General features: G+C 36.4%; 1 protein-coding gene across 1 annotated transcript in view; it reads right to left on the bottom strand.

Moving 5' to 3' along the window:
• Positions 1-4,279: 4,279 nt before the first annotated feature.
• The window catches only part of LOC147601720 (ATP-binding cassette sub-family A member 13-like), a 145,943-nt gene continuing 123,116 nt past the window's right edge, over positions 4,280-27,106 (bottom strand). The window contains exons 39-44 of the mRNA XM_086741487.1: positions 24,656-24,790; positions 21,987-22,090; positions 18,619-18,711; positions 6,934-7,039; positions 5,924-6,061; positions 4,280-4,369 (exon numbers count right to left, since the gene is read on the bottom strand). Of these exons, the coding sequence (XP_086597613.1) occupies positions 4,280-4,369; positions 5,924-6,061; positions 6,934-7,039; positions 18,619-18,711; positions 21,987-22,090; positions 24,656-24,790 (666 nt within the window). The remainder of the gene's footprint in view (positions 4,370-5,923; positions 6,062-6,933; positions 7,040-18,618; positions 18,712-21,986; positions 22,091-24,655; positions 24,791-27,106) is intronic.

The following is a 27,106-nucleotide window of genomic DNA, read 5'->3' as shown; positions in this document are numbered from 1 at the left end:
TGGCATGCACCCGCACTCTAACAGGCAGCAAAATTATGCATGTATGGTGTCCTATAGCTGGAATAAATTAGTTGTAAATGGAAATCTCAGCTATTGATCTAACCATTTGCTTATATAGCATATATTTGCTTTTTTTTTCCATTTGTACTTTTTGGGAAAACAGATATGAACCTCACTGATTTGATCTAAGCTAAAGATGTGCATAAACTTCTACGTCGAAACAATATTCACTGTGATACTAAAATTTAATAAGGAAGGAAAATGCTTTTATTTCTTTCAATGATCCATATCATTATTCAGCATGGAGAATTCATCCATCAAAATATTCAGCAGTACCTTGCCTGTTGATAGGAGCAGACCATTGCTTCCTCTGCAAGAATAAGATAGCTGTGATTTCTGCTTCGTACCTGCTGCCCACCTTTATTATTGCACTTGCAGCATCAGTTTTAGTTGTAATGTAAGTATCTAACACGCAACTCAGGAAGGATTTTCTCTTTAGTTGTTTTAAGTCCCAGGAAAGCTGTCTGACCTAGTCAGCTCTCAGTCACTTAAAGCAAGATCTTTGCACTCCTGGCTTTGATCTCCCTATTCTTTAGAAAGAAAAAAATATGGAAGTGCTGACATAAAAATGTTAAATCGCATTAAATTGAATAAAACAAACTGTCAGCTTTACTACTTACTAGGAAAAGACCAGGAAAGCAATATCCTTACCTAAATTTTGTTTAAACTGATCTAGGAGTCAAGTAGTTCCAGCAAGAGTCAGATTCAACTCCCTAATTTATGAGATTTCAGACCCCAATGATTCAAATTTCACAAACACAAACAAGCTCAAAAAGTGTCCAATTTCTCTGCTGGAAATCACATTACATACCTTCCACTACCCTGGGGGAAATTTATCATCTTTGGTCATGATAGAATCAAACCAGAGAAATAAATTCTTTCTTCTCAGGACAAAAATCTATACAGAAATGTAATATGTAGCAGGATTCAAAATGACAATTCATGAGTTTTGACATCCATCCACTACTACTACCACTCCTCCACCTCCGCTGAATTTGTGGTCCTTTGATTGAAAGTTCAGTCCTACAGTTTATTTTTGCCCACCTCATTCTATAAGGGTTTGAAAATTAAATTAGGGCCTGAAACAATGTGTTCCTTGGTTGGCAGAAGCCCTTCTTAGATAGTGGAATAGACCCTTATGAAAATCATCTCCCTGCTTTTAGTGTTGAGCATTTCAGACATTCAGTTGATTTTCTAATTTCAAGCCTAATTCTAATTTATCTTTCAGGGTTAAGGGTACACTTTCATAGTCAGAGAAATCTCCAGCTGAAAAAACATGAAGCTTCCCTAACAAAAATCTTACAAGAAAAGTTATTGTTTAAAATCCTCAGCTGTCTTTGATGTAAAATCCTGGGCTGTTAGAAGAATAAATATTTTTGTGTGATTTATAAATTTAATAATTCTTTCATCATTAACATATAAATGACCTTTTCTCTCCAGTCTCTTAGTTTAGGAATTTTTAAAAAATAAAAAAACCTCAAAAAAACAAACAACAAACAAAACCCCAAAAGCCAACAACCACCGAAAACTCCAAGAATCTTCAAAGACTTGTCTTGAAACTTACATACTTCAGGATCCAGTACACTAGAAATCAACTAGATTTTGATCTTCTTCAGCCATAAAGGATTGGTAGACAGACATTGTTTGCTACTTGCCTGATTTAAATTGTGTCTCCTGAGATGCATATGAAGCAATTTGAAAAAAGAAAAACACTGTTAACTGAATTTACTCAACCATTAATCTGAATTAAACCTTATTTATTGCATTCATCTATTGAACTAATATAATCTTTCATATTTTAATCAGAAAAAAAAAATGGCATTTGATTAGTGTTACACAGCCAAACCCTGAAAAAGCTCCCCTATCTAAGCATTCAGCCAAGTCACTGATTTTCAGTCTCACCACAGTGAATCTTGTACACTTTTATGCTTTCCTTGGTCTAAGTGAGTTGCAGGACTGTTTTATTAAAACAATTCCCTGGCACACTTCTGAATAGGCACTCTTGTCACAATTTTACACACATGGGATCTTCTGGCTCAGCTACCTTAAACCCTGAGAACTGGCACCATCTCATTTCCCAAATCCATCCTCTAAATTTCTTTGTGTACAGTTCAGTATTTTTAAGGACTTGTGATGGTTGAGAGAGAGATGCTAGTTTATAAAAACAACAACAACAACAATAAAAACAAAGAAAGCCAATCAATCATAATGTCAGCAATTTACAGATCTAGACACACCAACAGAAAAAAAAAAAAAAAAAAAAGCCCTGTGTACATGTTCTTCACATACTTTCCCTTCTATTTTTTTCAGAAATATTCTCCCGATGAGTGGTCTCAGACTTTGACTCAAAGATGCTTGGCTGTGCCTTGTACTTTCAGTTTGTCCCACCTCAAGATCTTAAAATTAAGCAGGACACGTAAGACAGCATATCCCTCCTTCTGCCCAAATTCCCCACATCTGCTGTCTTTTTCTTTCACCTCCACTACTTCTTTCACACTCTGCTTTGTAAGTTTGACCTTTTTTTGTTCTGATTGAGGACCTTAGAAACTTTCCGCTCCCAGCCTCATGTAGGAATTAAAGATAACCGATTTCACCTCAAACACAGCCCTCCCATTTTGCCGTGGTATAACTACCAGGACAGCGACTGTTGGAGTGTAATGACTCTTCAGTGCTTTGGATCTTGAGGAGTAAGGCAGAGTTCTGATATTATGCAGCAGACTGTATATAGCAAGCAGTTTCGTAAGCTCACTCAATCTGAGCCATATGTACATGCAGACCAAGTGTGTAAATCTTCACTTTTTAAAATTTTTCCATGATTTAATTTCACCTCTACAGAAACAGGCAACCAGAATTCTGACTTTGAAAAAGCATAGTGAGCCAAAACCACACCAACAACTCAAGTCTCAATAAACAGTCTTCTGAGTCAGCTTGCAAAGTCTAAAACTCAAATATATTTTTTAACATCTTATCATCATATAGAATGGAATTAGAGCAACAGCACTACAAAATTGTCCATTTAAAACCAAATTCTTCCATCTCAAAGTACACTTCCCCCTGCTTAGCCCATCCCAGAATTATATTGCAACAATTCACTTTTAAGTCATTAGTTCTACAATTTTAACTATCAGACAACATAGCCCAATAAAAGTGGCATCAGCTTCTTTTCACAGGAGTCTCAAAGACTTGTTTTGGAAGAGGCAGCAGTTTACTCCAAAATTTGTAATTTTTTTCTCCCATCAAAATTAACATGGAGATTTTATTCATTAAATGTTCACTTCTTTTACGCATAGGCTCAAGGCTGTGGTATGGCCTTGTCTGAAGTATCTAGCATCATAATTTACATTTATTGAAGGGTTTATTGATCAATGTCTGAATGCTTATCTTATTTTCCTTTAACATGCCCAATAAAAAGAATGTTGACCTTTTTTTTAAAAAAAAAAAAAAGAAACAAAAAGATGAGAACAAGGAAATAGGTCATTAAAAAGATACTTGAGATACTTGCAGCAACCTACAGGCAGAAGGGAAAACTCATTGTCAAGTATGATTTATGAAACCTTGTTAAATTTACTTAAGATAACTGGGAGGCAGACTAATACACTAATAGCCTCTTTAACATAAAACCTTACGGAATATAGTGCATCCTTCCTACAAAAAAAAAGACTAACTTAGCTTGTCACAACATAGAACTGAATTAATACAAAAGTCAAAAGGCTCTCAATTTGTGCTATTAAATACAAATATTGGGTGATATTCTAGCTATTGCTACCATTCAATGGATTTTTCTTGCCTTGTAATGTAAAAATTAGATGTAAAATGTGCATGCAAGAGAAGATTACTGTAGTGAAATAAATGTAGATCCACCATCAAAAAAAAATTCTAATATACACTGTGACGTTTTAGATAACTTTTTTTTTTTTACACAAAGTTGCATTAATTAGGCCATTTATATTATAAAATTCCAATTATAAAATTCCAGCTAATTAAAAATCATTACTTTTTGGCAGATTTTTGGTCTGCAGGTAACAAGCTTCTTGTTTTACTGAAAATTGGTAGCATTCCTTCTGGCCTACAAATGCAAACTCACCTCTGCTTCTAGTATTTGTTTCTCACACATGAACTGTTAACAGCTGTAAAGTTATTGTATGTAAAATGTGCATATATATATGTAGACAAACATACACACACATATATGCTGCTGAAGCTGTATCCTATTTTGAGCCTAGACTGGCAGGTGGTCACGATGAACAACAGGAGATTCTTGTGAAGTATGTGAGACTCCTTGTTGTTGTGTAGCAAAATTAATGAATACCTGTAAGACATGAAAAAAGTAGGACTTTCAAAATAACAGCACTTGAACTGAAACTTTGGAGACATAGCTGATTATATTTTTCAGTTGCTTTCATAAGCTTTTGTGACACAAAAATTAAAAGTTTATGTGGTGGGAACCCCTCTAGAGATATGTTTTGTAAACTCTATAAATAATCCCTCTTCACCTCTCCAGCTAACATAGTGGTGGATGAATTATAATGTTAAAATTAATAACTTACGTATGAAAATTATATTTTACTGCTGCATAAGTTAGTGGGAAACAATTGTTTTAATTTTCTTTGAAATGACAGACCTAAGGAACTTGGGCCTGCTGTTTCTATCCATAACCATCACATATGAGGGTCCAGGTATTTGAAGGTGAAAGTACACTTCTGAACATTCCAGAGCGATGATTCAACAACTAATATGAATTCTTGTTTTTTTTTTATTTAAACATCTTACTGCAAAAAGGCTTGTTTGCTTTTTAATCACACAACAATCTGACAGCAAGGAATGGAGAGTGAAAGATGGCTAGTCTTGATTCAAATGATCACATTCATATGCAAACAAACTCGGGATGCATTATAAAGGTGTTTGTTATTCAGAACTATTTTCCTGTTTAAAACTGACACTCGTTAGCCAGAGAAAACAAGGGTAGGTGACTGAGGTGATGAATCACCATGAATAATGGAGAGGAAGTAAGCTTGAGTGAATAATGCCTGAACAGTCAACAGGCTGAAAGTACCTTATATTCAGCCATTCAGTGAATAGATAATTTACAAGTAGTTAATAGATCAGTACAGATCAGAATATTTCATTTAAAATTTGCACATGGGAAAGAAGAATAAGTTCACACCATCTATCTTCCTGTGGAAAATTAATATTTTGACTAGATGTAACACTCTTAGTTTCCAGAACGCATAATAAGAATTTGCATATGAAGATGCTCTAACACATCACAACCACCCAGAAACACCGTCCTTGCCATTATTCTGTTGTTGCACAAATAGGATTTCACAGTCCTTAGAACTGGGATCTCTTCTGCCTGCATGTACATTTCCACTGTTCTATAATGTACAGCATGATACTCACTGTAAAAGAAAATTCCCAAAGGAAAATGTCCCATAAGTCTAAGGTTTATTGTAATTTGCAGAGACTGGTTCAGCCTTTTCAAGGGCATTGGTAAGATCCCAACTTTTGGACTGTGGAGGTAGCAGTTCACAGTCGCATCTTCTCATTTCGTACAGATCTAGATGTGTCTAAGCACTGGTTATGCTTGCGCAGAGTACAAATATGTGGTTTATTGTGATGCTTTTACTGTGATAACCTCCAGTGTAAAAGCAGTAGGGTTCATGAAACTGCTGTGTAGACCTGAGATAACCTGGAACTGCTGGTTTGTCTTATACATGTGGGTAATCCAGCAAATGATACAGTATTCAATTACATCAATAATTACAGTACACAGCACGTTCAGACAAAAAAAAAAAAAAGGAAGGTGTTAGAAGAAAAAAAAAAGAAAGAAAAAGGAAAAAGATTTAAAAAGAAAAAAAATTACCTGTTCTAATGTGGTTTGGCTAATGGAGTAGTGTTTGATTTGGAGAAAAACTTTGAGATTTTCTAGGACTCTGAAGAGCTCTGCTAAGCATCCCTGACTTCGTGGTACATGGTACTCAAGCAGGTTAAGATGCTGTCCCTTAAAACAAGGAAAAATGACAGAAATACATAAAAGTACATTATAATGAGGTTACACTTGCTTCTAACCAGTATAGTTTCAACAGGCTCTCATTGAAGTTTAACATGGAAAATCTGAGAATGTATTTAACAAGAATGTATTTTATCCACACTGGTAGCACAAAGAAATGTTCATACTCAGAGCACATATTTTGTGCTTGTTCTGAGATGAGATTTTGTTAATCTCATAAAAGACATATAAACCTAGGGCAACTTTATGCTATAGGTTTTTAATCCAATAGTCCAAATGCTGTTACAATGCAGTGTGGGAAAAGGCTGAGCGAATATACAGACACCTTCCCCCCCACCCCCAACTTATACAAAAACAGGTTCATATCTAAGATGGTCATAGTTTTACTTTATTCTTTTCCTGAACACATATAAAGTAAAAAAAAAAAAAAATCCAAATTAAAGAGCTTTGAGAGTTTTTCTTGGAATCTAATTACTATAGGTCTTTTGAAAGATTTTGGTACAGACTGAGAGACATCATCTACGGACCTTATCAGAAAGCAAACAAAGCAAATACTCTCAGTGACTGCATTGCACTCCTACTTCAGGTGAACACAAAGGTGAGTTCAACAAGAAAAGCAAAAGGATATTTTCGCTCAGAGAAAGGGCTTCTATATTTATGTTGCCTAAATAACTATTTGGAGTTGATTTTATCAATATTAAAAGTCAGATTTTTAAGAACTGCTTAATAGGAAAATAAAAGGGATGCTCATACATACTTTTGCCAAACAGATCAATATAGCCAAACATGTATATACAGATCTTACAAGCCCATACTTAATTCTGCCACAGAACAAAAACTATGATGAGGAGTTCTAGCCATACCTTAAACTGTGTTCCAGGAAATTGCAGTTGTAGACAGTCCAAAATCATTCTTTGATAGCTTATCTCTTTACTAAGCCAAACCTTGACAGAATAGCCATTTCCAAACCTGAGAACGATACATAGAAACATAAATCCATTTGTCTACACTATGAAGACAGGCAGAACATTTGTTTCAATTGATTTTTCTATAATGATTATGTCAAATAACACAATGCATACCTACTGTATTATCACTGTGATTTTAGTATTATAATACTGAACAACAGAATTTCAATGAGAAAATTGTTAAATTAATGATAACAGAAATAAAAGAGAATGTGCTATGCCTATGTTTTTATTACTACAGGATATTTCACTATCCAACATACCTGAACTTATGCTAACCAAAGGATGCAAAGGATGCTTTAATTACTATATTGCTTTGAATGGTTAGCAAAAAACTATGACGAAGATTACCAATCACAAAGAGAGAAGAAAAAAAGTCCTTAACTTTTCTAATGAGAAAAATGGGCATGTAGCATTATTTTTCAAATCTTTTAACAAAGCTGCACAGCTTTTATTTCAGCAATATGAAGACAATTGTGTTTTACAGATACACAAAAGCAACTATAGAGTTATTTAGAGACACAGTAAAGTTAATGAATTTTCTTTAGCTCTATGGCCACACAATCTGTCTCAGAATAATTTAGCAAATGAACTTCTCCTCCGCAACACACATGTGATAAAAGTTAAGTACAGGCAATCTAACCAACACATTATTTTTTTTATTAGATTTACTCACTGCTAATATTTAGTTGGGGAAGTTGCAATAAACTCATAAACACCGAAATGGCAACCGTGTTTTTATACACATTGCTTAGGTGAGGGAAGTGATGCAGCACCAGTTCCCAGAGTGAGGTGGAAGGGCAGAGCTCAGCAAAGAGATGGAGTGACACGGGGCTGCTGCCACATCCCTCCCCTCCCAGCCCTCTTTTGCAGCTAAGGGTCTTCCTTTTGCGTTCACCTTCTCAGTTAATTAGGGGAAAAAGAGCAGCAGGAGCAAGTTAGAAGAGCTTTCCTCTGCTGTTACTGTTCCTTGTTGCCAGTAAGGAATGGAGAGGCAGAGCTGGGAGAGTAACAGGGAGATCAGACTGCATTGCCCACATCCCTCCAGAAACCTGCCACCTCCTCTATCTTCCCACTGACCAGCACTCCCACTTCCTTCACTCCAGCATTACTTCCTTTTCATCACTCCTCAGCTCCACGATTACCCACCACCAAACCCTTTACTACAGTTCTTCAGTTTCTAGTGACTATTCTTTGCCTTACTCCCTTGCACCAATTCACTCCTCTCCCACATCTTTTTGTGTACAACCTGTGATTCAGGGTACCAGCTGGGTGGGTTAATTGGATCTGACAGGTGTGAAGCACATTTCCATGTGATCAAAGCAGGAGCATGTATCACAGCACACTCTATGATGCTGCCCTTTTCCAATACAGAAAACAAATTCTACAGAATATCAAAGTGTAATAAAAAATAGAAAGTACTATTCTGAGACCTATGTCCACTTTAACTGCTGTCTGAGTGACTCCTAGCAAAATACTTCACATGAAGCACCACGTGTTCCTCATCTGTAATACGCGTATAGCAATCTAAGTGCTTTAACTTTGATTTTCTGTTGTACCAGAACTTCTGTTGGTATAAAGTAATAAAGTCTTCACTGATTTCAGAGCAGTGCAAGTTTCTACAATGAGAAATTCTAGAGTGCAGATTTTATTCTATTAAGAATTTCATATGGATTAAAAATATAATTTCTAGGGATCTTCTCAGAGAAGAATCCTATTTATTTGTTTGTGTAGAATGAAATCATAGTTGCTACATTTTACGTATGACAGCAACAGCCTCTGCATAGGAAGTTGCACTGTATGAAAAGCCACATTAGAAATAAATTATTGTAGAGTTTTTTGTGTTTAGTTGAGGTTTTTTGTTTATTTTTTGTTGCAGTCAAAGGCAACCACTGAACTGCTTGAAATGGAGTAAGATGAAACTTTCCTGATGCAGTGTCCTGTTTGATGGTTCCCGAAGGACATTATATGAATTAAGTCCTATTGGGTCCAAGTTGCAGGGTACCAAATATTCACTGAGCAGTAAGCCCTGACAGATGAACAGTGGTGTTCCACAAAAGATGTCCAGAATAAGCTGGAATCCAAAGGAGTAGCTGGCTGATTTGCTTTGAAGTGATTTACTGGCACATAATAGATCTCTAATTAAATGTTTTAAATGCATAGCATTATCCCTGAAAAAAAATACATGTGACAATAAAAAAAAAAAGATGTTACAAAGATGGATATAGTTAACAAGGGTGTTCAATGTAGCTGACAGCCAACCTGAGGCAACATTTTACGAGAGATCACTGATTCTGATCAGTTTTCTGGCATCTCTACACAGACACCATTGAACTACCGTTGCAAAAAAAAAAAAATGTTGGCTTATGGAGGTGTTCAACAGTATCATAAAATGAAATTTTTGTATGCAATAAAGTTTCTGAAGAAAATGAATCAAAATTCTGATTAGCAAAGACAGAGAAGTCTGTGCAACTTTGGTTTAATTCTAAATTGTGAATGGCTTAAACACCAGCATGGTACAAATAAAAAGCTTTAAAAGCTTGTCAAATTATGATGCTTCTATATCTTGATTTTATAACTCATTTTAGTACAGGAGCTCCCTATATAGAGTAAGCTAATAAGCACTAAACATTTCTCCTTGCTATAATCAGCAAGCTGCTTTCAGTAGCAAACTGAGGTAATGGAAACTGAGCTGACCATTTTCTTCACTCTGTTTTCCTCTCTGATTCAGACAATATCATTAATTCAGAAACCCAAAGTGGAATTGCAGAGAAAAGCACAATCTGGTTTGATTAGCACTGCTAGGATCAAACCTTTATCACCTGATAGTTCAAGACCTAAGGAGGGGAACATTATCATTAAGATGGCATAAGCTGAGCCAGCACACCTGTTCAGCAGCCATCTGCTGCGAAAGAATCACCATCTCTTCAAAGCTATTCAACATCTTCCACTGCTAATTTCTACCACATTATTTCAACAACACCTGCATTTTTATTTCTGTATACACACACACAAAAACACATATTCTGACAAAAAAAAAATATTTTTCCTCTCTATCCTTCCTTTTCTCCAAACTAGTCATTCTGGCCTGACTTGCACCTCACTAGCAGTTCTGTGAGTATTACTTATTGAGTGCTTTACCCACTAGAATGCCATCATGAAACTGAAACCAAAATATAAATTCCCAGACTGATTGTAAACTAATTAACTTGAGTATTAACAAGAGCATCAGTCGCAGAAGCACGAGCAGAGTCCAGAATCATGACTGGCCTAAGGAATGATTCTTCACTCTCCTATGTTTCTCATGAAAGAACAGGGAGCAGCAAATTAAATTATAGGGAAGGCGATGCAAAATCAGTAAGAGGAAGTATTTTTTTCTTACAGCACGTAGGGAAACTGTACAACTTATTGACATAGGATGTGCTGGATGCCAGAACTTGACAAGCGTTGAATAAGAGATTAGAGAAATTGCCTGGGGAGGCAATAAGAGATTAGAGAAATTGCCTGGGGAGAGGAGTCCACTAAGACCACCTCTGGGGTAGGAAGCCTCTAAGCAACTAATTGCTGAAGGGTGGTTTAGTAGTGTGGAAAAGTAACTTCACATGCCTGTCTTGTTCCTGTACTTTTCTCTCTTGGCCACTGTCAGAGAGAGGATACTGTGCTAGACAGGTCTGTGATCTGACCTGACCTCACAGTTATTTCAGAATAAATATCACAAGGAGGAGGTCAGCCTGGGCTAATCACCCAAATGGTTCCTCCATTCTCAGAAGGGTTTTGCAGCCCATGATGCAGTTCCACAGCCACACTGTCAGCAGCACAAAGATAGATAATATAAAATATATTCTGCCCAGTCCTCAGAGGTCCTAGTTGAGATATTTGGACGGGAACAAGAAGAGAAGATGCTGAAACACAATGCCTTCTGACCACACAGCTGAGCCTATGCTTGGCTGGTCACAAGGGGTCTCTCGTGGTGCTAATCGAGTGGTTTTTGAAGCTTGACCCATGAAATCCTGTTTTCTATGAAGGCTGAAAGTCCATTATCACAGGCTTCTATTTGCTTTAAAATAAAAAAAAAAATTAAAAAAAACAATCTGTATTTTCACTTAAAACAATTAGGAGTTTAATTGTCCACAAATGAACAAAACCAAACCTAAAAACCACTCTTTTAACTCACAAAAGGGCCTAGAATGACCAGTTCACTGAATTACACTTTTCCCAAAGCCCATTTACCATCTCTTCTCTCCCTTGATCAAAATTGCTGTATGTAACCTCAGGCAATCAAGAATATGGCCCTATTTCCTAAACCTTGATAAATAAGAAAAGCATCTAATCATCCATATGCTTTTTTTCCACTAATCAAAGATTACATTTCCTGGAGAATGTTGTGCTATATATATACATCAAAAAGTTACAGCTCTCAGCAAGTTTACTGGTGGAAATATAATGTGCATACTTTATGTATGCGCTAGTCTGATTGATCAAAAGATTACTTCAAAATGACATTATTGGATAACAAAATAAAAAGTAACAAAGAGAACAGTGGAACTTAATGTCTGCAAGAAACTGCATCTTTTAGAGTATACGCCATAAATCAAAGAAGGGGAATAATTTGTTACTGTGCTGTCTGCCCCTCTGCTGTGGTTCACATTTATTTGCAGACAGACATGGTTCTACTTTCCCTCAGTGAACAGGCCTCATCTACGCAAGCTAACTGAGTTATTCTGGTGCGATTGCTGAAGCACAGCATACAGATTCAGGTCATTCTCCTGCAGCTCTAGACACAAGTAAAAGTTACAAAGAGAACATAACTTGAACACGATTGAAAACAAAATGCTTTCAAAAACATTGGAAAAAAAGAAACAAAATTTGAAATAAAATTATTTTAAAAATATATCACACTTTAAGATAATTTTAAATTGCACAATAAATTTAATTATTTCATCTATTAAGTGGCAGGTAGAGATAATATCTGGGAAGGAAAAAAAGGTTATTAAATTTGAAATACATGCTTTGTTTTTAAAAAAAAATTCTAAAATCAAATGCAAATGTACTATCACTTGCAAAATGTGAATTCCTTCTGCAATTATTCAGAACAACCTCAGTGCTGCTGAACAGATAAACTTGATTAGATGCAAACAAACACACAGACATAACAAATAAATTATAAAATCTGTCTTCCATATACTATTCATACATTTTGTTTCATTGGTTTTTAATTGATTATGATTTTTCCAGGGTAACAATAGAAACATGAAAACAGTTATTAAAACAAGGAGTAACACTTGTTCAAGTATATTGTACAAGCACTACTTGTTCAGACACACTCCAGGCTTTCATATCAAGCCATTTAAAGTTAATTTCTGTATTCAGCAATACCATTGCCATAACATTGCCAGCCTCAGGCTATGAGCAACCCAGGGTACAACTTTGCTTTGCTCTCTGGATGTAGGCGTTTATGTGCTTAGGTGTAATTTCCAAATATGTGGTAAAACCCTCAGAAAATCTTGTTAGTTGTTTATACACGTGCACACACAAAAATCTGTCTGTATATGAGCTTGTATGTCTGCACATACAGGCAAGTATCAGAGATCTGTTATTTTTGTATTATTTCTATATTATATTCCCACAGAAACAGGAACAGTAGCATTGTAATTTTGTGCAAGGCTGATAGCGTAGCCTACAAAGAACCAAAATTGTTTCCTCAAAGTACCTTCTGGGCCTCAACAGTGAAAAAAGCAGGAGCAAGTAACATTATCATTGTGTTGCTATCACTGTTTTCTGGCGTACTGGTTTTTTAAGTGAGTTTAAAAAAAAAAAAAGCCTATTAAAAGGACTTTATCAACACTTCAAGGTCAAATTCTCAAGTTAAAAAGTGCTAGGATGGAGACCAGGGGTGAAATTAAAATTTAAACCACTGGTATATACCAGGCATTATGTTATAAGTATCATCATATAACATCTCTTCATTAAATCCCCATCGTCAATGCCTTACAAGATATACTGGAGGTACCTACTCAGACAAGTGGCTTTATTTACTGCAACATCTAGAAAATGTTGCAAATAAGATAGCAGATCGATGAGAAAAGGAAAGAAAGTGCTTCATGGTTCTGATACAGCCCTGGGGAACCAAATCCTACCCTTCCACCTCAGTACACCTGTGTGATCTGTGGTAACAGGCTTAGCACATTTTTCACTACTGCTTTCCTATCTGGTCAAGCACCCACCTTGAGACCTAGGGCTCCAATTTGCAGAAGGAATTTGTAGTACTTTCAGAAACACCCACAGCTACGGCTGAAGTTAACAAGCATTGTACTTTGAAAGCAATGTTAAACAAATGGAAAATATTTAGCCATAAACTGCTCAGATTAACTACCCAAACCCTTTTAACTTTAGCATCATGCTTCAGTTACTCCTCTATAAAATGAGAATAATTATTTCAAATACAATTTCCCCAAAATATTGTGGAAACTATAGATGTTGATATTTATGAAGCACTGCTCCAATGAATGGTGATAACACAATATTTAGAGACAGGTCTGAAAAAATTCTAGTAAAAACTGACACAGATCACATACTATGGAAAGAGGAGAATATGAAATCTTAATTAGCTGCTGCTCTTTGAATGAACAGGTACACAGATATAACGCAGTGTCCTGTGGAAAACACAGTATAAAATTACCAAAAAATGCATTGTAATGCACACATGGAGTAGGCCTGAATTAATGTTGCACAAAGTTTTATGAGAGTGCAATGATATTGCTCATTTCTGAACTCTCAATCTGTGTGGTTTTAAAAGTTATAAGAACTCTTTTCTTCAAGCTCTCCACTGGGAAGATAAACTAATAGCTATATAACATGAATACACATCCACTGCCTTAATACATTTTTTAAGTACAAAAGGAATTTGTTTTCTAGTCAACAGGAATAAAAATTGCATTCACTTCTGTATTTTATGGCATGTAAGAAACTTACTGATAGTATATCTGTTAGTATGATAATGCTATTTCCACTGAAGGCTGAAATACTGATGATATCTTTAAACTTAATCCTCTCTTTTCCATTTAAGAAATCTACATGTGTGAGTTTGAGAAAAGCAATAAAAAATTTCCAATCGACCTTCTAAATAAAGGTAAAGTGTAAACAGCTTGCCAACACATTTTCCATTTTAACTCTGCTATAACAACTGAATTAATTGTTGGGTAATTTAATCAGATGGCTTGCTGATACAATTTGAGCAAAGACTTGATGTGTGTCCAGCACTTGAAAAATTAGTATGGGTTTTTCAGCTATGAGAATTCTGTCCAGATGGCCCTAGAATGAAGGATAGTATTCAAAATGTTGTTCCCAGAGGACTGGCCAGCTGTATCTAACATGGAAATGGTTCTGTGAATTTAAAAAAAAAAAAAAAAATTAAGTATAATGGAGAATACTAGAGAGAGCAGTTAAATGTAATCCATTCACAATTTAGCGTAATTGACTTAGCTGGCAGGAGTCATCTGAAATTAGTTTTTAAGAGGCACAACTGCTAACACATCTATCTCATACAAACTACATCTAGACTGAAGATGCTAACTTTTTGGAAATTGCTCTTCAGCTGGCTCTTTTCATCTAACACCTTTCTTGGCATTATTCAGAAATTTGTCACCTGCAACAAAAGGCCTTTCGAAAGAAGTCTGACATTATTCTACTGAGAAACATCTGAGGGTACTTTAAATCTGTTTAAACATAGATAAATACAGTCAGGGCTCAACAGTTGGGAGCAGAAACCCAAACATCTACATTTATAGTGAGAAGACATTTTTGGACAAGCATTTTTTAACAGGTATGCACAAGAGCTGGAAAAATTAATTAAGTCTCACACATTAGAAGCAGCATGTGCCCCTTTTTATATCCTTATGAAGCTTTCATGTTTCACATTAGCATCTTCCTGGAGCTCACCCATACCCTTCATAACAGAATTTTGTACCGCCATCTGACAAAGCTGTATTCGGTCCAAGATTATGGTTTTTCACATCTGCCAAGGGCTGAAAGTGTAGTGAGAGGGGAAAGCTGAATCCTTGAAACTTCCCACCACAGCAAAGAAACAAATTTACCAAGGCCCCAAGGAAGACTGATTAAGCCTTCATCAAAAAGATGATCATAATCTAGAACTTTACAGGCTGGAATGGTACTAAAGGAAAAGCAAATAAAACAATTATGAGAATTTCCATCAAGACAGACAGAATCGTCAGAAAGGGAAGAAAAAAAAAAGACATTTAAAAGAGGAAAAAAATTCTTAAGACATACACTAATGTAACAGCATGTAAAATCCAAATGTACTCCTACTGTTATTTCTTACAATACAGGACTCATTCTATTATAAATAAAAGCTGTATGAAAGTTTTCTTTGGTTTAAGCGTTCACATCTTGTTTAGATTTCTTTCCTTCTTCCAATCTTCAAAGCTAGATCAGGTCACTTGTATTTGATTTTAAAATATTTGTTCAATTTGATTTGTAGAAACAAACTGAAGATAGTCTAAAGGATATCAAAAGCTGCTTATAGACGAGAGCAATTAAAAAATAAAGAAAAAAAAAAGAGCTGTAAAATCTAACAGAGAAAACACAATAATATACAACTATGGTCCCCATGAATTTATTTTAGTACCATTCTTGGCTGTTAATTTAAATAACTATATTACTAGCATAATTCATTCACAGACACAGCACACAATAGAACAATCAAAAAATCATTTTTATGGTACAAATAATTTAGATGAAATCAGATGCAGCAAAATCAGTTTTGCTTATGGTTTTCTTCACTTACATTGCTTCATGGAACAGTTTTGTTAAACAAAATGTAAGATGATTGGGTTTTTACTGTGAAATTGTGCCGAGGAGAAATACATCAGACAGTGCTAATTACAGGCAAACATTGAAAAATAGAGATGACTAGTGACTGTACCAGTGGAGGTGGCTGTTAAGGAAAGTGTTCTACTGGTAGCTGTTTCCTAATAGATTTAGAAGTCCTTAAAATCTGTCACTTGTAGGAGTGACAGAAGGAAAAACGTTTTGCTCTGTATGTCAGTGAGAATGCTAGGGCTTTCTCTGTATGATGTATATCATACAGAAGGAAGGAAAATGGGAAGGAAGTAGTAACTGGATACTCTTTCAAGTCCTGGATATTTTTCAGGATATTCACAGGTGGAGTAGAAAGTCAGAAAATGAAAATATTAAAATAAATTAAAGCTTAATTACTTCAATGATTTTCTGTAGACCAGAGCAAAAGAATTCTCTTCACCTTTCCTATTTCATGTAGATGCAGAAGTCTTCCACAAAGTACATAGTAGTGTATCTGGAAATTGTCTTCAAATATGTTTGGAACATGAATTGCACAGAGGTATTGGGCTTCTTAACCTCATAATAATTACTGTATTTATTAGATATGTGATAGCCTGGGGTTTATGATGGAGGATTGTATTGGCAAGTAAAGAAAACCACAGTCAGGAGTTCTGTCTGGAGGGAAGCTCGGAAGCTAGAGTAAGCAAAAAAATAAGAGGAGTATAGGGACAGCCTTTGGCTTCTCCCCAGCACTTATCAAAAGTTTTCCAAAGAAAGTATGGAAATGTCTTTACTGTACGCTTAATTAAAAAAAAAAAAAGCAAGCTTTAACAGCTGTGTCTATATGAGGTTTTAAGATTATGCTCTCTACAGTGGCTTTGCTCCTGGAAGCCAAGAAAATGAATTAGGCAGTTAGAACAAACTCAGACAACTGTGTGAATTTAATTAAATCCTTTGATAAAGCTAGTGACTATTTTTTCCTAATAAAAGGTTCTAAAGTTTTAGAAAAATTCAATAGGTTCTTGAACAATAAGTGCAGAAAATTTGGAGACTGAATCAATCAATAAGCTAGGAGTTAAAGGGATTTTAGTTCTGCCTTAAATGAAAAATCTTAGTTCAGCTTCAGCTACACAGTTTCTATGGAAAGCCTCAGCAATACTGGTATCCACTGCACATATTATCCCACGTGAATGCACATATTATCCCACTGACATACATTAAAGAACTGTCATAGCAATACAAGGAACGAAAACCTGCTGAATGCACAAAACATTGTTAACATAAAGAAGGTGTGCTTTTTTAAAAGTTACCATGATTTTACATAAAAAAAAAACCTGCTACAAATATGACTGCCAAACATTCTTATCATGACCTTGCTTTGGAGAATTTAAGAGAGGTGCTCATACAGCCTTGATTCATGAACAGTTGATCTGTGCATGTCTAGATATCCTCAGAATTAATTTGAAGATACATGTCATACAGTTTTTTCTTCTGCACTGATTTGCTTACTGTGATCTGAAAGAGGTATATCTACAGAGACAGTGCAGCAAATTGAGAAATAACTGTCCTATTTATATGAATATGGTGCAAACTTACGAGCATGCTTATGGATAAAAAGATGCTGCTAAAGGAAACATCAGAAGTGGCAAAAAAAAAAAAAAGACAAAGTCACTGAGAAGATAAAGGTGAAGCTAGCCTTTGTGGAATGCCTGATTTCACCCTCTCAAGGTCAAGATGAGAAGACAGAGACATGCACTCACTCCAGAGGATTCCCAAAGGAGAGACCCACATTGATCCCAGCTAACTTTATGCACTCAACCAAAGTGCCTAACTAATACCATTTTTTTTCTTATTAGGGGACACACCTTCAAAAAAGCAGTTTCATCTGCCCAAGGTCTGCATTGTCCTCTACAGACACCTGTCCCTCTTGCTACAAAAGGAATAAAGGGTGCCTGCAGTCCTGATAAAGCACCCCAGCTCGTGAGACAACAGGCCACCCTATGCTATGAAATTTGGGAATAAGAGACAGGATAGCAAAGACAAAGAGCTAGATACAAAAGAAGCAGAAACTGCTGAAGAGCAATTGACTTCCCATGCCTCTAGAAATTGAAGCGACTACTCTCTGAAAGGTATGCAATCAGAAATATAGGTGTAGACCTCATTATTTTTTTTACCATCCAGTTTGTAAGGTCTCTAGCTGAAAGTTTGTCTTGATGAAAAAAAACCTTGGAAGGAGAGAGCTTCTTAAAGTAAATGTGAATCAGGCGCATCGTGCTAATGTAGCTGGGAAATAAGGGCTTTCAGTTCTACCCAAGAGGAAGGACAGAAAGCCTTTTTCCACAATTGCCAGTGAATTTGGTAGGAAGCAGAGATGGTTCAAAATACATTACCTTACTGGCTGCCAACCTGTTAAAAGTGCTTCTTCCTGTTACGACAAATCCTCACAAGGAACCAAAGTGTATTTCATCTCAATGTGTTGAATTCTCACAACGTATTTCTCAGGTTGAGTGCAGAAGTGCTTAATTTTAGATATAGATTTGTCTCTTTCAATTACCAGTGCAGACTACAAAGCATTTTAGCTATGCCATATGTCAATTTATCTTGCTATGATATCCTAATTGGCTCTTTTTTAACTCCAGTGATGGCAGGAAAAGAAAGATGTGCTTAGCAGTCATAAGTATTTATGCCTTGGTACCATTAAAGCATCTAGCCAGCTCTTGGACTGAATGTAGCTGCAGAAAGTTTGATGTTGACATATAATACCTGTTTTTAATATGCTGGGGAGAGCCAAGACACTTGAAACTTCCATTAACCATAATAGCAAGCCTTGTGCAGAGGGCTTCACATTCTTCCATACTACAAAATAAAATGAAAAAAGAAAAATATTAAAAGAATACTAGTGAAAACAGAGGACATTATTTCTACCTAACTTTAATTAAAGTGTAAGGAATCTGGACAGCTGCAAAAATGGGTACACAAAACCTTTGACTTTAAAGACAACAGTCCAAATTGTAAGCCCAGTCAGTACATACCAAAAGTTATCACCACATGACAGCTAGAAGAGAGCCCTAAAATAGTCCAGAACTAATTGAACAATCCTGGCCACAATACAAAGGTTTTATTACCACAGGCAAATACCCGATCGGCAGTCTCAGAAATGTCACTGAGTGTGAGAGCCATAAACTCTGTTATTCCCTGTAATGTCTGGTTGTGGTCATTCTGAGTTAAAGGATAGAGAGAGAAGAACAATGTTTGCTCAGCTTGCCTCTTATATAGTACATACCCTTAAAAAGTAGTTATCTTTAGTCTGATTGCAGGATAGAAGAAGATTCAAAACACTACAATCCAAACAGAATTTAGGACATGGAAACGCAGCTGAGTAGAAAAGCAGGATCCTGTTATATATAACTGCTTCAGATAATAAATAATAACTTTGACTTGTAAAGCTTAGGCTAGATGAGCTGCCATTCTACATATTATACAGAATTGTGAGAGCAGTCCTTCCAAAACATCACTTCAGACATAGGACATCAGTCAGGGCATTCCATAATCTCAAAGAGGAGGCAAAGTTGTTTGGTGTTTCTGCAATTCATCGTGTGCACTCCCCAAACCTTCTGAGAGAGCTAAACAAGAGTCGTCTCGTGTGCCTCAGCCATATGCCAGTCCAAATTAAAGTGCTTTTACTGAACAAGCATGGCAATTAAGTACCCTCCTAGGAACAACTTCCTTAAAATAGGATAGGGATAGGATAAGAACTGCCAAACCACTATATTTGAGAGAGATGGGGAGAGGGTTTGCTAACACATCTTTCCAAAAATCAGGAAGTTAGCCGAGTCTCTTTGGGGTGCAGTAACTCCTAATATTCCCCCTGGCATAACACTCCCCAGATGTGGCAAAATAACACAAATTTAGGCATGTATGGACAGTTAATATAATCTCACTCCTCCTCCCCTCAAAACGGAATTTAAGCATTGTCTCTGAAAATGAAGCAAATAGATCTCAAAAACTAATTTTACACAGGAAACCATCTCTATACCTTATGCACTTGTTTGCTGATATGCATGAAGATTCACTTCGTAAGAAAAATTCCTTTACTTATACAAGTAGATGAAAGAATCTCAAATAAATCTCGAGTGGCCTTCAGCATATAGTATAAATAGTATAAAATAATTTCTCTTTCCTTGACCTTGGCATAACAATGGATTGGGAGCAGCCCTGAGGAAAAGGACTTGGGAGTGATGGTGGATGAGAAGCTCAACGTGAGCCGGGAACGTGTGCTCACAGTCCAGAAAGCCAACTGCGTCCTGGGCTGTATCAAAAGCGTGGCCAGCAGGTCGAGGGAGGAGATTCTGCCCCTCTACTGTGCTCTGGTGAGACCCCATCTGGAGCACTGCATTCAGCTCTGGAGCCCCCAGCATAAGAAGGACATGGACCTGTTGGAGACAGTCCAGAGGAAGGCCACAAAGATGATCAGAGGGCTGGAGCACCTCTCCTATGAGGACAGGCTGAGAGGGTTGGGGCTGTTCAGCCTGGAGAAGAGAAGGCTCCAGGGAGACCTTATAGCCGCCTTCCAGCACCTAAAGGGGTCCTACAAGAAAGATGGGGAGAAACTCTTTAGCAGGGCCTGTTGTGAAAGGATGAGGAGTAATGGTTTTAAAATAGAAGGAGGTAGATTCGACTGGACATAAGGAAAATTTTTTACAATGAGGGTGGTGCAACACTGGCACAGGTTGCCCAGAAAGGTGGTGGAAGCCCCATCCCCAGAAACATTCAAGGCCAGGCTGGATGAGGCTCTGAGCAACCTGATCTGGTTGGAGATGTCCCTGCTCCTTGCAGGGAAGTTGGACTAGATTACCTTTGAAGGTCCCTTCCAACCCTAACCATCTATGATTAATTAGAAATGAAATGTATACAATATCACTGTAGTTACATCTGTTTCAAGTTATTCATTTGTAGAGCTAAATGAGTAACTAGTAAGAATTAGTAATTAGTAAGAATTCAATGGATTTTTTGTTGTTGTTTACAAGATATTAGTAATGAGACCAAAGCTCTGTCCTATTTAGCTGGTGTTTAACAACCAAGGGTTCTTAATCTGGACACTGCTTCCTGAAAATCACTCAACTTAATTCACAATGCACAACTTGTGTTCCCTAAATGAGTGAGCTGGTAAGCACTTGGAGATCAAATACAGGCATATGACTTGAAAGATTCAGCTTCCATAAATAGAATACTAGAAAGTTTTGTGAGCACACACATGTACAGGGACAACAAATGCATTTTGAGAACATCTGAAAAAATTTAAAAATATCTAGAAAATATTGAGGGAAGTTTTGATGCATTCTTTTATTGATTCATCTATGCTTCAAATATATAATTTGGCCAAAATTTTATGTTGTTGTTTTGATTCATGAGTTCTGTCCTCTCTGGGCATGTTTTCATGATCTCTCCCTTACTTAAAGCTATTTTATATGTATTTTTTCCTAAGAGAACATTCCTAAAATTCCATTTTACTATAGATGTTACAAAACAGTATTGATGTTTCCTCCATTAAATAGATATACCAATGACCATATCAGAGAACTGACAAGATATTTAATGCAGATAGACTCTTCTAAGAGGATGGGGACATCCCTCCCATTTCCAGTAACGCAGAGAATAGATACGGCATCTGTCTTTGGGATGCTATGGCATACTCTTTTCACAAGCTGATGCAAACCAGAATTCTTAACAAAATCAGAAGAGGATTTTTCACTCCCATCTCTCTTTGTAAGGGTTTGTAAAGTGGGCAGCTGCAAAAGGATAACCTGGTGTTTCAAGCAAGAAGAGACACTGCAACATTGAATAGAAAGAGCACAGAGAAGGAAGAATTTATTGCGTCATTTTTTCTGTGCCTGCAGCACCCTTGAACTACATTCTAATCATTGAAAATTAAATATAGATAAAAATATTTAAGATTTATGCAAGTTGTGAAAATTGTCACAAGCAGGAAGGAATTGCCATGAAATACCAAGACATATTCTGTGTTTCACAGCAGGGTGAGCATGCCTTCAGAATATGCTCTTCTGCTGTCACTTGACAGAAGGTGAGGAGAGAGAATAGGAATATGCTGGCTGCTGGGATAAGGATCTTACCTGTGGGATGTCAGCACAGCTGCACAGCCATCCTGAACTTCCTTCAGGATGGTTTTCCAAAGGTAGCGTTTAGAGCAGGGATCCATTCCAGAGCTGGGCTCATCCTACAGGAAAAATGAAAATGCTAATACAGCAGCATGGGAAAAACATATCACAGCTCCAGCCCAGCATGAAGAACAAACAAAACTCATAATAAAATACATTTTTCTCTAAAAAAACCCTACATTTTCAGGTGATCACTTAAAAGACATCCTGCTCAGTTTTTTACTTTAACACAAATAGTTTCATTTCTAAATTTGTAGAAGGTACTGTTTGTTAAAGAAATTTATATATTAAAAAGAATATGTTTATATATTATATAATAATATAATAAATACAATATTATTTATAAATATTTACATACACATATAGTTTTTTTTTTTAATAGGATAGACAAGCAGGTGCTTCTTCTCACTTTCTAGGAGGGTTTGGTGCCTGTTTCTCCCCTATATCCACATGTACCATGAGCAAAAAGAAGTGGAGAAGTCCTGTAACTCCCAGCTGCCTGCACCGCCCATTCATAGCCAGATATGGTTAGTATGTTTGGATTCGACATGCCCCAGCAGTTACGCTCAGAGTCCCTTCGAGAGGAACTCTCACTCATGGTGGAGAGAATCCACAGGATTAAATAACAACCCAGTCAGTGCTGCCCAATGCAAATCGTTTGGAAAACCTATTTCCCATCCTGATGGCTTTCATGAAGAAAGAAGTGCAGATACCGAAACTACATTTCCTCTTCCTATCTAATCCTACTGTCCTCACTAAATTGAATTTTTACTTCATCTGCTCGTGGAAGCAGAAGGAATGGTATCTGATTGTCAAAAGACAGTCTCTGTCACTACAAAACTAGAGAGAAGGAAACTCTTCCAGTTGCTTTTTATACTGTGGGATTTCATGAGGGGTGTCAGCACCTATTAGGTTAGTATGGCCTTGGCCAATATATTTGCAGCAAAGAGTCCCAGCCAAAACCTGTAAGCAATGTTCTCAAGAACCAGAGCAAGGAAAACATCCAGTTTGATGCTAATTTTAGTGCTTAGCTACCAATGGCAGAGGTGAAAAAGAATGCAGATCAGTCTCCTATTATCTAGAGATAGCTAATAAAGAAAACATAAAAAGCAATAAAAATAAAGCAATCCACCCTATTACTTAAATTAATGCCTATGATCCTGTAAGCAACCTAGAAGTAAACTCCATCATTTACATTGGTGTCTTTTCTTTCAGACAAAAAAAAAAAAAAAAAAAAGCAGCCTTTTAAAATGCTGGATAACTCCATTAAAATCTGCTAGCTTTCTAAAGTCAGTCAAATGTTTTAAAGTATTTTACATGTTTAGATATTTTTCTTTCCTCTTCTTATTATATATGCAATAGTCTGTGCCCCGCAGCAAGAAGTAGGTTGAAATGGATACTTCCAGTATCACGCTGTCATAAAGACATTAAAAAACAGTTGGAGCATTTTCTAAGATCAGGAAAAAGCACTGATTTAAAATTATCTCCTCTTTTTACTCACTGAACCAGAGTCAGTTTAAGCATAAAATGTAAATAAAATAATTCAGCTCAAAAGTGAGACGATGATAGGAAGTTAGAAGCAGCAAAGTCTGTCTGATCTTCTGAAACATGAACCCCATGAGAACACCAGTTTTATCTGGTTCTATTTAGCCTGTGGTCTATTGCTGGAAGCAGTGGTTTCCTCCCCAAGTCCGGGAAGCACATTCCCTCCCTCTGACAGTTCTGAAAGTTTTATTCCACTATTGAACTCGTTTAGCTCTTCACACCCAAGGCTTAAGAAATGGATGTTCAATCTTCTCCAGTGAATAATTCTCCAGGCAATGATAAGAAAGAGAATGTGTTTTCATAATGATGCCTTTCCCAAAGCTTTGTAATTCCCTGATTCTCAATACAAAAGGCATTGTTTAAACTGGAAAAGCCAGTGTCAGAGCTCAATAAGCAGTAGGATGCAAACATCAAAACAACATGTGATAAATAATTCAAATTAATATCAGTCAGGAGTATTAGTTTGATCGTGTGATTTGCCAGTTCAACAAAAGTATAAGACCTAGTCAGATTTATGAAGCATGACATAGCAAGGAATATGAATATCCTGAAAATATGGGTCAATAATTAATAACACTAGCTCCAAATTACTAATTAAAATAAGACTCTTTCTCCTTAAGGAAGTCAGTAGAATTGTTCATCTATATTTTTCTCACATTATATACAAAGTAGATGATACATAAAGCACTAATATATTTTACATTAAATTCTTTTTTGCTTCTTCTAAATAAGGAAATCTTAAAAAAAAAAAATACATATCCATTTGGACCATGGGCTGCTACAATAGCATTTGTGTGTGTTTACGGTCTTTTTCTTTTTCCCACTCACCCAACTACCCCAAGAAAAAAAAAAAGGAAAAACACCTAAAAAAAAAAGACCATTTCACTTTTTATTTTTGTGAGCACTAAGGTATAAAATAAGAAGTGGTCATACAGCAGAACAAAGGGGACAGTTGTACATCCATGTATCAATCTCTCTCTGAGTGACCAGCAAATTACCTGATTTTCTTTAGAGCAACATCCAAGACAACAAATTCAATGTAACTTATTTATCATAGGTACAGTATTAACTTTACTCACTAGTAAAAGTATTTGGGGTTTACCAACTAAAGCCACAGCAGTAGAGAGCTTCCTTTTTGTGCCAGCACTGTATGTTCTCACCAGCTTGTCAGCATGGGCATTGAGGTGTAACCGGTTAACAAGGTCCTCTGCAACCTGCAGTTTAGAAATTTGAAGGCCAGCAAAGATGAACCAAATTAGGTAGCGTTTATGCTTAGATTGAAATAACACTCTGTTCATGCATATTAAGCAAATGTACATGTTGTTTCCTTATTTAACCCCATTTGGTTCATATTATTACTTTTGAATCCTAGACACATGCAAAAAGCTGCTCCAAGACCCCTTAGTTATCCACAAAGGATAAGGATTTTCTTATACAGAAAATTTGGCTTTATCATTGCTTGTAACAGTCGCTTGCATTCATTTTATGGTTATGAGTCAATGATCTAAAATGTTCTTCATTTCACCTTGTTCTCTGGTATTTATTTGATCAAACATCTTAGTGACCGAAAATTCAGGAGATCAAACTCTACATCAGCCACAAAAAGATGGAAATGACAGAAAAGCAAGTCATAGGTCCAGAATTTAGAAATTCTTAAAGACAAAAGGTAACTTTGGGTTAAATTAATATACCTTTCTAATAACTGAGAGTTGGCCCTAACTGGTTTGGTTGTAATTGCTTAAATCAGTAGGTGTGATGCCAGTAAGCTGGGCAGGCATATGAGCACAGCTGGAGACAGTGTTCATGCTGTCCTCTGTGGCCTTTCTTCTCTACTTGTCAGAGACAGTCCTAATGTACAAGGCTCCCTCAAATACTGCTGCTAAAGAATTTTAAATATAGCAAGAGCCTTGCTCCACTGCTGGACCATCCAGGGAGACTTCATGCAAAAACATGAGGGGGACGGCAGCGACTTCTCTACTCACCACAACTAGATGAGCCCTGCAAAGCAGCAGGTGTTTAGTGGCACGCTGCTGGGTGGCTGTATCATCAAGGGGTGAGCAAATTTGTAATAAAGCCAGTATGCCTTCAACCTGGATGTACCACAGCTGGGAGACTCTTGTAAAACAAGTAGTTGCATGGTGCTCTATTGCCTGAGATCAACTGGCAGAGCATCCCCAGCAGCATGGTACACTCTTTATGTTCCCTCTGAACTACCTTTACCAAAAAGCAAGGAAGGACTGGAAGCATTAGTCAGATCAAATGGACAATCTCCAGTTAATTCAGATAATCCAATAGAAAAAAAAAAAAAGCAATAAACAATATTGTGAATTAATAGTCATTATCCATTTAAAATAAACAGCCATAAGCATAATAATATTTTCCATAAGTCATTTTTATGCAAACTCCTCAGGAAATGATAAAGATATTCGTTACTTTTTTAGCAAGATTTTTCAGTGTTACATATGAAAATAAGAGGCCTCTCCAAGAGTAAGATCTCTACAAGCAAGAGCAATACTGCAGTGGTGAGAATCTGCAGTATTCTAGCGTGGATCCTGGCACGGGTATTAATAGTCACTTGTGTCTCGTGCACCTTAATGCATAACCTGACAGCAATGCATGTTCTCAGATAAAAAGGTACCTTTCATAAATATTGCTGTGACTGCATTAAATACAAAGAGTTTTTTGAAAAAACCCTTAATCAACAACCATTAAACCACCCACAGGTAATTTTATGCTGAAAAGTTCAAGTCTTCTATTTCAGAGTTAATTCACAGGGGTTTACTTTTGTTTAGATGCTGTTGCTGAGTATCAGTAGAAGTGCTGCATATTCAAATATTCTGTGGCTTTAAAACGGTCAAGACCTAAGCTATATTCTAAGATATAATAGCTGAACTTTTTTGGTTGGTTGGTTTTTACTTCCAAACATATACACCAAAACAGCCTGTAAAGTGAAGACCTCTAAAGCACATGGTAGACAGCTTATCCACTCTACCAAACTGACTTGACTTTACTACCATTGGGAACGCATGCATGTTAATGACAGCAGCATTATCATCCTGCAAATCCAACAACAACATACAGAGAATTGCACAGAAAAGCTCATAAAAATTTAAGACCAGAAAGTGAAAAAAATGTGTGATCTCTTGTTTACGTCAAGATTAACATATATTGCAAATTACAACAGGCTTCAGGAGTTATTAAACAATAAGGAAAATAAGACTACGTATCATAGCTGAAATGTAGCAAACTCCATTCTTTAGCTATGACCACCACCATTAATTCTATGGCCACGCTGAAGTGTTAGCAAAACTCTTAGTGTAAATCAGCAAAATGCCATTCTTTGAAAGGGACAATGAATACTACACAGGGAAGAATTTAGAAAGCCAAGAAAAAGTGCCAGAGAGAGAATAAAAAAAAACATTCAAGTTAACTGTCTTATTGTAGTAGCCCCAAAGGAGACTGAATCATGTATCAGGTATGAACATAATGCTCTTTGTAGGGAGCAACATTAAAAAGAGTTGACTTTGCAA

This window comes from Chlamydotis macqueenii, chromosome 2 (assembly GCF_036417535.1).
Source record: "Chlamydotis macqueenii isolate bChlMac1 chromosome 2, bChlMac1.mat, whole genome shotgun sequence".
Lineage (NCBI taxonomy): Eukaryota > Metazoa > Chordata > Aves > Otidiformes > Otididae > Chlamydotis > Chlamydotis macqueenii.
The sequence above is the reverse complement of the archived record's forward strand: the minus strand, read 5'-3'. Positions and strand labels throughout refer to the sequence as shown.